The sequence below is a fragment of the Pygocentrus nattereri genome, chromosome 27, assembly GCF_015220715.1.
Source record: "Pygocentrus nattereri isolate fPygNat1 chromosome 27, fPygNat1.pri, whole genome shotgun sequence".
Taxonomy (NCBI): Eukaryota; Metazoa; Chordata; class Actinopteri; order Characiformes; family Serrasalmidae; genus Pygocentrus; species Pygocentrus nattereri.
In genome coordinates this window covers 8,898,483-8,917,036 of record NC_051237.1, presented here as the reverse complement: position 1 = coordinate 8,917,036, position 18,554 = coordinate 8,898,483, and the positions used below count along the sequence as shown (strand labels likewise).

The window sequence follows — 18,554 nt, the reverse complement described above, 5'->3', positions numbered from 1 at the left end:
CACTGCACAAACAAATCTGGATTTATTATACCATTTCATAGAGGAATGCATAGCAAGTGAGAGGGTCCAGATCCAGGGGGTTTATTTACAAAGTGACATAAGCCATTTAGAATAATTTGAATATCTATCCTTCACTGTGTTTCCCCTGTCTCAGGCAGCAGAGAGGATCCCAGCTATGATTAAACAATAGCAGGCGTCCATGTACCATACCGAATGTTTAAACAGTAAAAGGTAGGGAAGTTCCTCTGTCCACATTAGCAAATGACACATCCACCCTTTTCTTTGAATGGATTCTTCTCCTCCGGGATGCCTTTGACAAGAGGATCCTCATCTGCACCACTCTGAATGTATTCCGTGATCTCCTCACAGCATTTTGACACCTACCAAAAAAGGTTAAAAACAGCTGAGTACTTCTGTAGGATACATAATTGGGCCATTTTGGACCACTTCAACTGCATCATACATCAAGAAATTTAAACCGTGTAGACCAGTTGCCATTATCAAATGGTGAAAAATTGTTTTAAAAACAACAAAAATAAAGATACATGATGTTTTCCCAGTGACAATTCACAATTTTCTACAGAGTATAACAGAGATGCATGGACAGGATGCACTTTAACTGCTACAAACTATGAACCGCAGCCATGGCTGATCACTGTGTATGACTTTTACTGTCAATTTATTATTAATACTTATTTTACTGGCAGATATTCATGAATGGATAAAGTGCTAGTAATTACCTTTGCTCTCTCTAGTTTCACCTCAGTTTTCAGCTGGGTTACTTCCATTTTTGCCTTATCCAAGTCCGTCATATCCTCTACATTTATGACTGGCATTTTCTGAGAGATAACAAATCAGCAACACATTTGATAACACCAAACACTATCTATTACTTTCAAAACAAATCTGAAACAGTTTTACATTTTGCATAAAATTGGTGATGATGACCGCACTTACTGCCGCTTACGGTGAGCTCCCTTCCGCCCTGAAAGTGGCCAGAGAATCCTGCACCTCTCTCTCAATCCGGGTTATAAAGTAATCTGTATAAACATTGTAATCTCTTAATCTTATTAAAACAAACACTCTTATTCTGCAATGGCCATGTTTCATGTAGAAATTTCTTTTCTTTAAAAACATGAGCTACTGACGATGTTACTGATTTTCATCATCACACAAAATACCAAAAATGCTTGTGGGTTTTAGTCTGTGGACTGCTTTGTGGGTTGCCTTGCCATGATAATATCGTGGTAGCAATGTAGGTCAAGGGGACAGAGCATTACAGGTTTCTATGTAAAGCAAACTAATCTGTGTTTACCCCCAACCTATCATGCTGAATAAGGCATCATCACTCCTAATATGACAGATGTGTTCCCTCAGGAATTGTATGTGGGAGACGTGCCCTCAGACAGTGTCCGCGGGCATCATCATATGAGCTGTCTTCCTAACATGGTGAGGAATCATGTAATCAGAGAAAGTTTTTTAAGAGTCTGAGGATGTTCTACACTTATATTCTGCAGAAAAACAGTGTGTGTTTCTTGGTGCCACATAAAAGAATAGAAGGTGTTTGGTAAGTGGTTACAGAATAGAGATTTTGAAGAATAGGTTGGTGATGTGGAATAACCACATCAGTAAATGACCGTTGTTTTTACACTAGACTGGGTGCTTGGAAACAACAGACTCAAATTCTGTTACACTGGTTGAGATAAAGCTGAAAACAGCATCTCTGTTATATCATAACCTGGTGCGTAGCCGACTGAGTCAATATATCCTTTTACAGCTTATCAACATGAAACTATGCAAAGAAAATATCCTTGCTTTAAATCATCAAATGCTTATCAAGCATGTCAAGACAAGTTGACGCATTAATCGCTTCCTGCCCACATTTTTATATTTGCAATACTTGCTTATGTTGGCATATCTCCCTGCTGGGGAGAACAGTGCTTGCACCAGTTATTCCACATGTCCAAAAGTACTGAGATATTGCTTCAAATTGGTTAATTTAACTACTTTGCGGTGCACCTGTTGCTGAGATATGTATTCAGTTGTGCACTGACAGCTTGTATAATCTCCACAGAAGAGTCTAAGCCTCCTAGCACTGGGTTGTGGAGGAGTCAACTGCGTTCTCTAAAGTGATGGCGCTCCATCTAATACCTATGGGCTGAGCTGAAGTGGAATTTGTGATCCAGAACTAATCATCCGACATCAGTACCTGACCTCATTAATGCTCTTGCGGCTGAATGCAGTCAAATCCTTGCAGCAATGTTTCAAAATCTCTTTTCCTGCAGCAAAGATCTACAAACCTTTGGACATAAAGAGTTGACTTCTCAGGGAGGGCTTAAAGCCAGGGATTAATTCAATTGATTGATTTATTTTTTAATCCAGTGATTGAGATGTAAACAAAGTCGTTCAGTGTGTTTTGAGGTGAAAAGCTTCATTGTAGAGAATTTTTATTTTATTTTTTTCAGTGATAAGAACCAGGGGTCACTATGTCTTCAATTATTTATATAGTTTTCTAAATTTTTACATTTAATGTTGATGATGGTAAAATAATAGTAAATCTTCGAAAACATGTTTTCTTTTGGGGGCTTTGCCTTATAAGGCCTTGCATGTACCCTTCCACCATGACTGACTTTTTAAAAATACATTTCAGGCCAAAAACCTTATCTCAGAAATGTTGTAGAACACGGAAATCAGGCGGCCTTCATAGTCATTTCAGGCAACAACTTTCTGTGAGGGAGTTCATGAAATGTTTTAGACATCTGGCTCTTTTCACCACCACGTTGAACACTTGGGACTCTGCAGGTGTCGGAGCATTTCACACCAAACCACTCCGAATGACTTTGTTTACATCGTAATGATTAAGCAGAAATTTCGAAAATTCGGTTGCGTTGTCCTTTCAACCTCCTCCTGAACTACAGAATGTTCTTAATGAACATCCTTCACTGATTAGTCATATAGGCCTAAGCCCTGAGCGGGAATTCGACATATCGTGTATGGTGCACTGGAAGCTGATCCTCACTGAAGATTGAATTTGCATCGTTCCACTAAGCTAACGGACAAGAACCACAGGCAGGGTGTGGCGGGGGCTTGGAGTGGGGCCAGCGGCAGTTAACGAACGCATCATGACAGAATGCCGTTTCCTTAGAGATGTGTGTAATATTTTGCCGTGTCAGATGCCATGAGGAAGGATGAAGGTGTTGTAATCTAAGATGACATGAATGAGTAGACGAAAGAAATAAAACAGGAATTCCTGACCTCTCTGTCAGAAAGTGCTTTGGTGGGTGAGCAACTACAGGGACGTGCTGAAGATAATCTTGGAACTTTTCCATTTACATCAGAAAACATGTCTTAATGAAAGTGTCACTCAGTACGCGAATAAATTACACCGCTATGCGGTAACGTTACTCCGGTGAGTCAAGTGAAATCAGCCCGCCCTTTCACTACCCACCGGCCACCTTCTCCAAGAAGCCTATAAAACCGCCACTGAGCCAAACCCGGACAGTTAGCTAGTTGCTACAACACAAGACACCTCTCGAACCTGGACCGAGCAACTACTTTACAGTAATGGAGTGCCATCTTCTTGGAAGCCTTGTACTCATAAGCTTACTCCAGAGCACACTGGCTCTGAAACCCAGAGGTAACTTTGAGTGTTTCTCTTTGCTTTTTAGGTTTTCGCGCTTGATGAAAGCAGATCTGCGTACGAAGTAATGTTGTAAAGGCCTTCTCCTTTGGAAAAAAGCGTAGTCTGGCTCTAAATATCACGTTTTCTTACGCTGCGCTTTGTTTCCTCCGTGATTTCTAATCAGAGTTTGTACGGTAACGGTTTTACAGAGGTGTGCCTTCTGCAAGTGGATGAAGGACCGTGCCGAGGAGACATCCAGCGCTTCTACTACAACACAATCACCCAGCGGTGTGAGGAATTCGGTTATGGTGGCTGTGCTGGCAACGACAACAACTTCGTCTCGTTTCAGGAATGTCAGAAAACGTGCTTCACCATACCAAGTACGTCTCACACTGTAGTTTTCAAGATATTATTCCTATGGCTTGTTAAACGTGCTATCAATATTTCCTGTTTACCATATGGTTCCTGTGCACAGAGGTGGAGATGTTAATCTTCAGTGCAGGCCACTCATCTAGCCCTCCATTTTGTCTAATATTTATTCCTGTGAAATATACAGGACAGCACGCAGACATGCTGTTGTACTCAGATTCTTGTGTTTGTTAAATTAGCCTCAGTTCAGCTCAGAACATGGGATATTTTTAGAGTGGTAGGCTTAAAAGAAAGTAGCAGTACCAAGGAGCTGACTGGTATAGAGATCCTTGGCTTGGACACTGGACTTGGTAGCTGTCTTACTCCAGTTTTATTCTTGTAAGCTATCTAGATAAAAACATGGGATCTGCAAGTCACAAAATATTCATGCAATGGCTCTTAAAGAGGAATTCCACCAGTTTTTCAAAATGCCTGCATATTTTAGTGGTTGAGATATGTGCAAAGTTATTTAGAGAGGCTTGATGTGAAATGGTTCATTGTAGAGTAGACTGGCGGTGAGAGGAATCAGGGGTTGTCTTGTCTACAACTCACTTATAGCCATTTTATTTACTGTCCAAAACCACCAGTGAACCTGCATGTGTCTCCTGAAGAGAGAGAGAGATGAATCTAGGAACAAAACGCTTATTGCCTTTTAACACCCTACGTATTTCTCCACCACTGACAGATTTTAAAAAGTACACTGTAGTGTAAAAGATTATCTCAAAACTATCATGAGACAATGTCTTGGGCATCAGGTATTCAGTGCATTCACAATTTTAAAACTTTTTGTGATGTAGCTTTTAGAGGTATTACATTTTTCAGACACCAGCTTCCTATCACCACCACTGTGAACAATTCTGACTTGGTAAGTTTTTCTAGAACAGAGGATTTAGCAGCCAACCACCCTGAATGACTTAACACTTGACCTATGGAGAAATTTCTCCTGCTTTTAACGCTTTTGACCCAAACAAAGAAATCAGAATCACACTTAGCTTTAGGTTATTCTAGGATCCTTCCTGTAGTTTTAGAGTAAACACACCATTCTTTGTATTCTCTGTGCTATTATACACTTTGCTTTTTTACTGCTCGTGTTACTGCTGTATTACTGTATTGCCTTAAACATTGCAGAGAATCCAGCACTGCATAATTGTTGTCAGCTTGGTTAAAGAACAGTGACCTCTTGTACAGGCGATAGATTTAAAGTCCATTTTAAAGTCTATTATGATGCCCACTGAGAAGTGTCCATGGATTTTTAGAATTTTGTCTTTTTCTATGGACTGTAAATGTCACTTTAATCTCAGGTCAGTCATTCTAATATTCCTATTGAAATACTGTATTAAAGTTTTTTTTATTAATTAAGAGTAGTACTTGTAGTAACATCAGTAATATTGAGAATTTGTTTCTTCCTTATTACAATAAATGTAAAGTGTGCCATTTCTAATACAAAGATGGGCAACATAGTGCAAACAGATTCCTGCAGTGATTTATAGGCTGATAACTTGGTACAGATATATGAACTAATTTGAAAATATTTTTTTCTTTTGCAGAAATCCCCCAGATCTGTCGCTTTCAGAAGGATGAGGGGACGTGCCGCGCCCTGATCAGACGTTACTTTTTCAACATGACCTCCATGCAGTGCGAGCCCTTCTACTATGGAGGCTGCATGGGAAATGAGAACAACTTCCAAGACCACCAGTCATGCATGGAATACTGCAGACCTCCAAAATGTAATTATGTCACCAGCAAACAACTGACTGGGCAAAGATACTACCCTGTAGGGGACTGATGGCCAATTAGTACAAAAAAGAAAGAAAGAAAGTTTACCCTTGCCTTACTCATACCTTTTATACTCATCTTTTATACAAGGCACAACTTAACTCCACAACTTGACATTAGGAAACATGAAAAAAATATTTAGATTGCAGATTTGTTCAATTATATGTGTTCAAAATGTAACTGTTAAAAGTTTGAGTTGGCAGAGGTGCAAAGTGATGGTTTGAAGTCTTTTTTTGGGTCATCACGGAGGCATGTCTGACAAAAAAATCTGGAAAAAAAATAATCTGAGATAAAAAAGACAGAGGAAAGAACATTGTGAATGCACAGCTTTAGCTGTTTCATTTGTGATAAAAAACTATCCATAAGAGGAATAATTAGGTTTATTTAAAGACAAGATATAAATTGGCCTTTTTCCCCAGAAAATTGATCAATTTCATTGAAAAGTTCCCTGACCATTTCAGTGAGGCTCTGAGACTTAATGAGTTAATGGAGAAAAATTGATGGCAAGAATAAAACGAGTAGAAAAATAGAACTGAGAACATGAAAGGCCTTGCGCCTGAACTACCCATAAAGACATTAAGGGCTGGTTCCAAACACATACTAAAACCAGTCTTGGATTTTGTCTACCCAGTCAGTGGGGGTTCTTTTTATGTTTAGATTTAAATAAGATTTGCTCTGTGTTTGGAAAACAATACTTTTTGTGAATATGACCAAATAAACATTTTAGATATTTGATGTGTTGCTATGAAAAGTGTTGTAAACTATATATGACTTTCTATATGATTTACTTTTAGAGTGTGTGTGTGTGTGTATATATATATATATATATATATATATATATATATATATATATACACACACACACACACACACACACACACACACAATGTGTTTATGAATTTTATTGAATTATTTTGGTTTTGTTTTGCAGCTACCCCTGTGATCTGTTTGGATGTCCTGGATAAAGGCAGGTGCTCTGCCTCCATACTAAGATATTATTTCAACCCTGCCACAAAAATGTGTGAAGAGTTCATATACACAGGATGTGGGGGAAGCAGCAACAATTTTGTCTCCAAAAAGAGCTGTATGGATGTTTGTGGTAGAAGTGAGTATGGACCTGTGTTTGGTATTGATTATGGGAAAAGTGTTATTTCTTAATTGCTGGTTGTGAATTGTGGCAGCATTAATGAGCAAATTGTTTTTATTTGCTGTTTTCAGAGAGCAATCTGTGGAAACAAAAGAAGAAGACAAATCCAAGATGGGTCCTAAGGAAAATATAATGCCCTTTACAAGTGCAGCAGGCTTTTTTTATTTTAAGAAAAAGGTTTGCATTCAGAAGTGGACAAGGGACACATACTTAAATAGCTTTTACCCACAATGTAATGTGAATACATTGTACCAGATGTGTTCTAATAACAGTATGTAAATTAACATATACTGATAGCAACAGAATCTCAAAATGTATTTTTCAGCTATACTATTATGTATTGGAATTGCACTGTGAATTTTTTATACTCACTGAATTTTCTGTTTTTAGAGCTCTACATGTGATATTCACAGAAAGTGACTTGTTTTAAATGGGCCTTTAAGTAAACTTTGCAGGGCTTACTTATATGCTGTTTAAACCTGTTTTTTGTTTATGTATTTTTAAATGTTTTACACATTTAAAATTTCATTTGAACGTCTGTTATGTAAAAAGTATGTATGTCTTTTATATTTTTTACATGTTTTGTGTATTTGTTTTAAATAAACAACCACACAATTTTGTCTTCTAATAAGAGCTGTTGTTATTTTTGATTAAGCTGGAACTCTTGTGTAAAAAGCCATGTGTTAAAGAGCATTCCTGGAAAATAGCTTGTAATCTCTAGTTTTTAATACCAAGAATTATAATATAGTTCAAAATAAGAATTTTATAATTAGCTCCAAAATTTTGCATGGTCAAAGCCTTGACAGATTTTTTGACAGACATTTCTGCATTTCCTAAAGATGAAACTGCAGTATCCCATGCAGATCAGCCTAATGAATGAGTTAGCAGAGGTATCAGTATGTTTTGAAGGACTCCTTTGAATAAATTAAATAAATTAAACCTTGTCTTGCAATCATGAATACTCTGAGTGACTGAAAGCGATTAAATGATGTAGAAAAACTGCCATTGTTTTAGAACCTCATATTAATTGAACTGAACAGCTCCTAACATGGAATTCCAAGAATCACTTACAAGATCTTTCCAGGAGGTGGGGATTATATTCAGAGTTCAAAAAGTGATGAGTTTAAATGTTGTAGAGTTATAGCTGCAGCATGGTAAAAGTCAAATTGACACTGACACTAAAAAATTAAAGGTTCTTGACTTGACCTTCAATTGCTAAAGAACTTTTAACATTATGAGGAAGTTCTTTAAACTTTAAAGGTTCTTTAAAAGTAACGCTTTTTCCACTTGAATATGCCGTTACATTTGTAACGACCCCTCTATTGAAAGCTGGCTTTGGCTTTAGAAACCAAAACTTGGTTCTTCTATACCTTAAAAAGTGGCTGTTCAAAGTTTCTTTAGTAAAGGCAGTAGTTACAATGACAACTCAAAGAACCATTTGAATGCAAAAAAAAATCTTTGGATGGTTAAATGGTTCTTTGCTGTGATTAATAATCTGTTATAAATGGTTCTATAACATTATAGAACACTAAAAAATGGATTAAGAGTGTTTTGCATCACTCCAAGGACCCCTCATTGGCACATTTATTTTTGAGTGTGCGGAGCAAATATCTGCAGAAAAGCTCAGAGTGCATACTCCAATGTACCAGTTACAATTATAAAGATGTAGCACCTCCTTGTGTGCTTGTTTGACTACAAGTCAACTAAATGCTTTGAGCTGGTGAAAAAAACAAAGGCTGTAACATACCATAATTAAAGTAAAGGCCACTTGTTTGAATATTGAAGACACTATGTGCTTGTATGGCTTCCACTGAAGACACAAAACAATAGGTGCTTTCAGTTCACACAAATGTGTAAATTGGTTTCATGTGAATAAATATATTGCATCAACACCTTTGTCATCAGTTTGACTTCTGGCAATTCATTTTGTTTATGGAAATGGTTTTATTCACGTGTAACTAATGTGCAATGTGCCAGGTTTTAATCATGTAAATTTGAAGCACTGTAGTTTTCAGTGGGCTTGTAGTGTCCGGTCCTGGTCTCACAGTTTAAGTGACCTAAACAGCCACAAGGTGGAGTTCTGGATTCATGCTTTAGGGATTTTCCTGGCAAATGACATCTTGAATTTCCCTAACAGTGCTGGACTCAGTTCAGTGTTGTTATGGTCTAATTTTGCTGAATTATTCATATATGAAAAATACTCATCTATAAGACTGGAGAATATTGCTTACATGTGTTTTTAACTCTAATCTGTAAAGTCAACTGAAAAAATAGATCATATAAGAGTGCATGACACATTGATTTCTTGTATAGCTGATTATGTTGAACATAAAATGTTATTTGTTGGGGATACTTTACAGTCTAAAAAAGTTTACATTAAAGAGATACACTTTTCGGATAAAGTCTAAAGAAATCTACAACTGATGATTAAGAGCTCCCACACTGGAAACCCTTAAAGTTCCTTTTCTCATACATTCTTTAACAACATTTAGACCCTCTGATGAAAAAAATGTAGGGAAGGAAAATCTATCATAGGTAGTTTGCAGTATGCTGCATCAGCTATGCAGCAGTTTGCAAGGGTTAATGGCTTTAGATCAGAAAGAGATTCATTGGCTCTCAGAAGGTTTGGCAGGTAAACACGCTGGCACAATCTAATTTGCAGGTGAATAAAATGGTATTTTATGTGTGGTTGCTGGTAGGTGGTGAGTTTCTAATGAATAGCTAACACAATCAAGGTGCATGTGCTACTGTTAAAAATTCCGTCATGTGATCCCTGATTAGTTTTACCTTCATATCAAACTGGAAACAAAAGGTTTAGGTGGAGGTTTAAGTCCTCAGTGGAGTGATGTTGATTCTAGGAGATTCACTCCTAGGGGCCAGTGTAGCTGTAGTTGACTCTGAATGATTTCAGGCTCATTTTGTGTTTTAGTGTTCAGAGGTGGATTGTAACTATTTGTATTTTCTCAGGTACATTTTACTTTACTGAGTTTATTAAGTGTACTGCTTTACTGCATTCGTGACTTGTCACCCCCATGGATGGATTGCTGACTGGATCGGTATGACCAGTGCCCAAATGACACTGACTGCCAGGGGCCTCGGGGGCCATTGGACAACAAGGCCCAAGGTGGCAGACAAACTGCCATTCAAATGACTATGAATGTTTTAGACAGTGTGCAATACACATCTGTTTCTGCATTATGACAGTTCTTGTTAAAAGAAAAAGAGAAGAAAAGAGCATAAAATTGTGCAGAAAGTGTTACAATGTAGATGCCAAATATCTCCAAAATATCTCCAAATATGCTTGTGCCAGAGGTTGCACAAGACCATGATCTGCCATGGTCATACCTCTACCTTTTGAGGTTTTTCATTCATATGTTGGGTAAGAGAAGAATACATTGTAAAAACTTTTAATTCCTGTTGATTGAAGATCCAGTGCTGTCATGTGACACATTTCCAAATGAAGCAAAAAAATATTAAAGAAGTCTCTGAGCCAGCAGAATGTTTTCGTTTAAGTAGTTTTTGGCCTCATACTTTTTTCACTTCTATGCAATTTTTCACTTCTATGCAATTTTTCACTTCTATGCAATTTGTTTTCTGGAAAGGTATTTTTACTTTTGCTTGGGTTTATGCCACCCTCTGTTAGTGACAGATTAATGCACGAGTCACAACTGCAATATCATTTGATTCATTTAAAGAAATAAATGCATTGTGAAACATTACAACAGTCCAAGTAAATGATGACGCACAGACTGTTTGCATAAGCCAGTGCAGATTGATCATGCTGAGCTAAATAGTTCCATCAGTCTGATCATTCACCATAGCCATTCTTTCACCACGATTTTCAGTTTTAATATCCTTGAATTTTTTACAAACAGCATCTAGCCTCTTGGAGATTTCCATATAGAGTGGTTGATTGTGTTAATGTCACAGAAGGCTGCTTTATAAGTGAAGGGGAGTGGTGCTAGTGAGGATTTGCGCACTGCTCTGAGCACAGCATAGACCGTCTCAGTTTTGTTCAGTGGCTCAGTGAATAGATGAGGCATCCTGACCGTCAAAATGCTCATGTCAGACTTGTCTGAGCTGACATTAGACATGACAATCAGAACTCATTGTCATAAAGAGTTAGCTCTGTAGAGATGCCTGCTCTCTATAAAGCTTACCCTACCTCAGTTCTAAGGTAAGTAGTTCAGACACTTTGTCGTCTTACGCTGACAGAAACGCAATATGGATATACAGAGCATTTCTACCATATTGAATGCTTTCACTTTCTCAAAGGTTTCAGTGGGAGAGAGGGACCACTTTTGGTTTCCCAAAGAACCTTTCAATGGATAGTTTTCTTTTAAAAAATTAGATTTTTGATGTGTTAACAAACACTTGATGTCAATAAAATCTTTTCCATAAATGCCTCCCCAGAACTTCTCTCAGCCTGCTCAAACCACATGTAGGTCTTTATTGAGGTCATGTAGACTTCTTGATGAGGTTTAGAACAGAGTATGACTTACTGTTAACTATAAATATGAAAAATACTTCACAGTGTAGCTGAACACAACAAGTAGCTGTTTTGGACAACAGGTGTAGTGTCAAAAAATGACTTCTCTTATTGTGCATGCACGCCACACTGGCATATGGATGCTGTTACATTCATGATTTCTGCTGTTTTTTTTTAGAACCACCTGTATTATCTTGAAATTTCTAACAGCAGAAATGTAAAATGTAATCTAGTGTCCATCTGCCTGTGTAATGTGTGTGCATACCAAGGGGAGTCGGATTCTGTGGCAGATGCAGAATTCATCACACAATAGCTGCAGCTACATTCAGCTACACTATGAAGTTTTATACATTTGTATAGCTCACATAATAAGTCATAGTGTGTCAATACCCACATCAACAAATTTGAATGATCTTCCTGAAGACATGGATGAGGTTTCAATAAGTTGAGAGACATTTTAGGGATGTATTTGCGGACAAAATTGGGTGACTATTGACTTTCCTGGGCTTGTTAGCAACATTGGCAGAGATGGCAGAATGCACTTCACTGTGAGCATGCAAGTAGAGAGACTGAAAAACAGGCACGGAGTATAGATAACATTTCATTTTACAGTGTCACTGATTGTTACTAAAGTTCCTCAGAACATGCAATATGCTGGCACAGATCAGTGATGTAGCAGTTAGTCTATATCAGCGTCACCAAGAGTTTGTCAGATGAAATTGTATTGGGGAGAGACACTCAATACTAATGGCATTATAATTGTTCTCTTATGAAACAGGTAGAATATGACCTCTTTTCCATCAGGCTCTGGGTAATGCCCTGGCTATGAAGGCCTGCTTTTCTTTTCTTGGAGGACAGATGTATTGGCCTCATGGCACCTCTGCTTCTGTATTCTGTCATGAGGCAATAGGAGGTTCTCTCACTAGCTGCTATGAAGCATGGTAAGGACAGCTTGCCTTTGTGTTGCCTGCTTGGCCTAACCTTTACTTCAGGTGCATCTGCCCTTTGAAAAACATCCCTCCTGCTCGCCTAGAGGATGTATGATAGAGCACAGTTAGATTAGCACAGCCAATTATGCTGATTATAACATTTGTTCAAAGCTGAAATCAGAATCAGAATCACTTTATTGGCCAGTTACATTTGCATGTATAAGGAATTTGTCTTGGCAAAACTGGTCCATATGTGAATAGACAATACAGAATACAAATAGTAACACAAATACATACAAAAATCTATCTATACTGGCTATCATACATTATACATTATGTAAATAAACAAAATGTACAGGGTATCCACCTTATTTTTCACATGACCTCTGTTGCACAATTATGGCTGAAACACCCAGTTAAGGAAAGGAAGTGTCGTTTTTTAGTGAAAGTCCAAGAAAGCGTGCTTTTTAAGTTATTGCTTTGTCCAATTAAGTGTCTCTAATGCATTATGGGACAATGTACAGGTTGCAGCTGTCAGTGCAGCCAAGTAGAAATGAAATTACAGCTAAAACCGTAATGGTACAAGCATATATAGCACAGCTTCAGCAGACATACAGGGCTTCCATATGCCAATAAAATGAAGTCAGATAATGAACTGACAATTAAACATCACTCTTTGCTCCTAACAGACTCATGTTGGTTATACAGACTCAACTGGTGTGTTCTCTTTATATCTGAATCCTCTCCACTAAAATAGCCTGAGCAGGTAGCATAAAGCTAATCAGGCTATCAGACGACAACAATTAAAGACAGATGAAATTCAAGCCTTAGAAAATTAAACATACAAAGTCAATAATATTACTTACAACCTTAAAATGTTTTGAAACTCCAGCTGACATATAAATCCCATACCACTGAGTTAACCACGCTAGTTTGATGTTAACATACCTAGCTAGCTACCATGCTGAAAATACAAGGAGCTTTATCGAAGTGCTGGTGTAAAAGTAGATTTCTGCATTGAACATTGCTAATGGTACTGCTTTATGGTTTTCTGTCTATCTGACTCAGTGTAAACACAATAGACAAGTGTATTGACATAATTTGTGTAGGCTATAAATAGGATCCTCTGACTAAAGTGTTTCTCTGCATCAGGTCCAGGCTAAGCCTAAGCTACAGCATTGGAACGCAATCTCAAATGAATATTTTTCTAGTATAGCATCATAGGGTGCAGAAATAAGGTGAAGTACTTTTATATAAAGCAATTCATAAAAAAGCCACATTTAAAGCCTTTATAAAATACTCCCTAAATGTACACCTATGACCACCTCACAACACCATAATACTGTAGTAATGCATCAACTCTAGAACCATTGTGCTGTGAATGGACTGTTATGCTGCTCACATGGACCAACAAGTGTACTGACAGAGGAAGTAAGATCCTAATTTTGTGTGAGGCTGACAACTTATTTTCTGAACAGTCATGCTTAAAGATAGCAGGCCAAACAGGCTAAATAGGCTAAACTGCACCTCCATAAATATTCAGTGCAAGGTTTTGAAGTATTTATGATTTACTGTAAAACTGCAATATAGAAATAAAGTAAAGAATACATTACTTAAAAGTCTTGCATGATTCATGATGGGTGTTTTTGGTAGATCTACTTAACGTAGTTATAAATCTCGAACAGGAAACCAAATGGGTAACACTGTTAGCTTGATGCTAACACAAGCAGAAGCAGAAAGCAGAAAATTGCATTGAGAAATTAGTGTTATCATTGCGGTGGTAATTTGCTAGCAAAATCTATGAATAAGGCAAAGAAAACTGCATTAAACATTTCTGTATTACAATACTTTCATTATGATATGACAGAATTGAAAACATTCATGAAATAACTGTATAATACAGCGATGAGTGAAAGTTCTTGTCCTCTTTCAGGAATTGCAGTAATAGCATATTCTAAACAAACATATCTTGGCAGAAGATTGTTTATTGTAATTATTAGCCATTAAACATAAATATTTTTATAGAAAATTTGTATATTTTATCATATTCAGTGTTCTCACTGTTTACAATGCTTTTACCATGGTTAAGAGGATTTAAGCACTCCTAAAAGTGCTCCTTACCCATCATAAAATCTTATTGCTTTAATAGAAGTAGGATTTGTCTGTAAACAGGTGCAACTGTGCATGGGTCTAACACAATATGCACATATACTGTATGTGTATACAAAGATATACAGTATGTAAACATATAGGGTATTCACAACTGTTTAGATTGCAGCAAGTGCAGTATGCAAAATATGAAATCTATCAATCAACCTTTATTTAAACTCAGAATACATTGATTAAGACTCATATTTACAATGTAGCCAAGCCAATGCAGAAAGGGAAATAAAAAATTAAATTGTAAAAACATATCAAATGCTAAAACAAGTCATAAAAATCATAAAATAAATGCAATAGCAAAAAACAATAAACCATTACAATTTCAATAATATAACTGTAGATCAAATAGAGTTAAATTAAATAAAAAACAGTTATTGAAATGTTTTGTAATGTCAGTTGTGCTGTGCAAGATCTGCAGGCATCTAGAGGTATCTACAAGTACATACAAATAAACAAGTAATTATTACACAGTTCACTAAAATTCACAAATAACTCATAATAGAGCTGAAGAAAGGAGAAAAGATGGACATACACAGTGCAATGAATTCAGGCCTTTTTGTCTGAATCAGGATAATATATATTTGCTCTACATTCTATGTCCTTGTTTTTCACTGCCATGTAGATGATAAGCTACTGTGCTTTTAATCATTTTACTGTTCCATAAATATGCATCTTCACACTCATCACTTATCTTTGTATCTGTGTGTGTGTGAGCATGAATGTGCATCTTCAGATAAGTGGTTGAGTGGGTGTGTGTGTGGGTTAGAGACTGAGGTGGTGTGTATGTGTATTTTTGTGAGGGCGTTTGTTTGCTTTTTCTGAGAGTCATGGTTACAGCACATCTGAATCTCATTGTTCTTATGACAGGAAATTAACCTGTTCGTCAGAGACAATACAGTGTTTGTGCGCTGCCAGTAAATCAAATAAACCTGTGAGATGCAACCATTCTACATCTATACTATTTTTAAAGACTATAAACGTTTTGAATGTAGACATATTTGCTCCTTGGATGCATCTTCACAGTCATATGATATAACAGAACAATAATATTTGCACAATGCAACTTTTGGCAACATAATAATATGTTAATTTATATGATCGATAATTTAAATGATCGAATACCTTTGTGCAGTCATGCTTAATCTATGGTAAGTTCAAACATGGATCCAATAGAAAACACTTGGCTTGGTTATAGGCTACAAACAGAACATCACTAACTAATTAGCTACATACACCTATATGGTCAAAAGTATTGGGACACCTACAAATTAGACCCACAGGAACATTTCTGTCAACCCATTCTGAATCCATAGACATTACTATGGAGTTGGTCCTCTCTTTGCAGCTATAACAACTTCCATTGTTCTAGAAATTTGTTTGACAAGATTTTAGAGTGAGGGCCAGTGAAGTTCTTCAACACCAAACTCACCTAGCCATGCCTTTATGGACCTTGCTTTGTGCACAGGGGGTCAGACATGCTGGAACAGTTAAGGGTCTTCCCAAAACTGTTCCCACAAAGTCAGAAGCATTCAATTGTCCAAAATGTCTTGGTCTGCTGAAGCATTAAGATTTCTTTTCACTGGAACTAAGAGGTCTAGGCCAACCCCTGAAAATCATCCAAACTGCATTACCCCTCTTCCACCAAACTTTACAGTTGGCACAATGCAGTCAGGCATTCACCAAAACCCAGACTTTCCATTAGACTGGCAGATTAGACTCCACAGAACATTTCCACTGCTCCAGAATCCAGTGGTGACATGCTTTACACCACTCCATGACCCCCACCACTGCCTCCTCCCTCTCTGTTTGGCATTTTGATGTTAGACTTGTGTGTAGGCATCTGCTCTAAGCTGTTGTTGCTCCTAGGTTCTTCCATTTCATAATAACACTCACAGTGGACAGGGGCAGATCTAGCAGGACAAAAATTTCATAAACTGACTTGTGGCAGAGGTGGCATCCTATGATAGTGCCACGTTTAAGTCACTGAGCTCAGCAGTATGACCCATTCTACTGGCAGTCGAGACTGCAAGGTTATGTGCTTAATTTTGTCCACCTGTTATAAATGGATGTGGCTGAAACACCTGAACCAAATAATTAAGAAGTGTGTCTCAGTAGTTTTATCTATATTGTGTACATACATATTTTGAGCGGCATTTGAAAAGATTATACGGTACAGTTTCAGTTTGGCAAGGAATGCAAAAGAAAACAAAGAAACTTCAGTACATGAGATCTGCTCTCCAGTAAAGAGTAAAATGGATGAGCTTGTCCAGCAGATCAGGGCCCACGCACCAGTTTGGAAATAATTTGGTTTCCCTCCAAATAAATGAGGAGAATCCCTGGATGTTAACCATGTTACATGCCATCTGTGCAAAATATAATTTATAGCATTATAAATGATTACGTAATATTAGAAGCTAGTCCAGTTGGTAATTACATGGTAATTATATCACAGTCAAGGAATATGCAAGCTATAGGTCAAGGCTCTGTAATCTGAGAGTGATTGTTCATAACTGAATTTGGATTACAAAGATAGTCTTTATTGCAACAATTATGCAGGCAATTATTATCTTCCCAAATTTACTTTATCATCATAAATTAATGATTTAAGGTATGATTTAAAGTAAATTTCCAAATATAACATTTGTGTATATGTTTCAATACATTTCTTTCTTTGTTTTGTATAACTGTGTGCTTTGATGCATTGAGTCTCATACATTAAAGCAATAAGCCACTTTAGGCTGTGATTTACTGCAATTTTATCACAGGGAAGGGTGTTCTTAAAAGCTTCCTTCCCTGTGATAAAATCGCAGCAACGCACAGCCTCAAGTGGTCTTTTTGCTTTTATAAAATGGCGGCCAACTTAAATATAATAAACACAATTTTAAAAATGTATTTATTATTAATAGTGATCAATATAAACAAGTATTAGGCCAAAAATGTAGTTCCTTTAGAGTACAGTATGTTGTCAAGTAATGATGGACCACTGAATAAGGAGAAGAAAGTTTGATCTTTCCATCCTACAATGAATATATGATAACATAGCACTGTTTAATGCAAAAATCATCACTTTATAAATACTTTTTGTTCATCAAGGTATTACTGTGTCTTTTTTAGCATCAATCCAGCGGCACCCCTCTTCCCACATTGGGGCTACATCTCAAACAGCTCTCTGCTTGCTACACAGTGCATTAGGTAGGAATTTAAATAATGGATTTTGCACCCTAACAGTGCATAAAATAGCTAAATAATAGTTATTTGGGATTCAGCTACATCAGTACTCCACAATTGGTAAACTATTTGGCTGTAGAGGCTAGAATTTCTAAATTTCCATAGCTAGCATACTATTCAGGGAGTACGGGACCGGTTTGGATTTAGCCTGGCTTTGACTCTACTTCTGACTGAAAAGTGAACATTTGAAGCCTGTAAGCCATTCAAGTGACATTCTTTAAACTTTTATATCACCATTTTTACAGTGAATCATATCATAAGTACTTTCATTCAAGCTTGTGATATCAATTATGGAGTTGTTTAGGTTGTTAGCTAGCTAGTTATCTTTTAGTCTGTTAGCTAGCTGACCAACCTAGTTAAGAAAATAAGTTGAAAACCCATCCGTTTAAACAAAAATGGGTTCTTACTTCATCAATATACTCGGTGGTCCATGCAAGCAGTATTAGAGTCAAAGATTATTCAATTGGCAACACAATAGTTTCTATATATATCTTTTCATGGGACAACACTATAGAAATTAAACTTGGATATAACAAAGTAGTGTACAGCTTGTATAGTAGTACAGATTTACTGTCCTCTGAAAATAACTCAACACACAGCCTTTAATGTCTAAATAGCTGGCAAGTGAGTGCACCTCACAGTGAACATGTCCAAATTGTGCTCAATAAGTGTCAGTATTTTGTGTGACCACCATATGTTTAATCCTACTTTTAACCACACTGACAGCACAGATAGATGTTTTCCTGAACAGATTCAGAGCAGGATTGGGGCCTCTCCTTGGATAATCTCTTG

General features: G+C 37.1%; 2 protein-coding genes across 2 annotated transcripts; one reads left to right on the top strand and one right to left on the bottom strand.

The window, feature by feature from the left end:
• Positions 1 to 3: 3 nt before the first annotated feature.
• gngt1 (guanine nucleotide binding protein (G protein), gamma transducing activity polypeptide 1) lies at positions 4 to 1,040 on the bottom strand. The gene is made up of 3 exons (XM_037535233.1): positions 958 to 1,040; positions 741 to 839; positions 4 to 380 (listed from the first exon to the last, which is right to left on the bottom strand). The coding sequence occupies exons 2-3, from the start codon at positions 834 to 836 to the stop codon at positions 255 to 257; spliced, it is 222 nt and encodes a 73-aa protein (XP_037391130.1). The 5' UTR covers positions 837 to 839; positions 958 to 1,040; the 3' UTR covers positions 4 to 254.
• A 2,267-nt stretch (positions 1,041 to 3,307) lies between these two features.
• tfpi2 (tissue factor pathway inhibitor 2) lies at positions 3,308 to 7,584 on the top strand. The gene is made up of 5 exons (XM_017694875.2): positions 3,308 to 3,637; positions 3,832 to 4,002; positions 5,578 to 5,757; positions 6,738 to 6,911; positions 7,025 to 7,584. Exons 1-5 carry the CDS (start codon positions 3,565 to 3,567, stop codon positions 7,084 to 7,086), a joined length of 660 nt encoding a protein of 219 aa, XP_017550364.1. The 5' UTR covers positions 3,308 to 3,564; the 3' UTR covers positions 7,087 to 7,584.
• Positions 7,585 to 18,554: the final 10,970 nt, after the last annotated feature.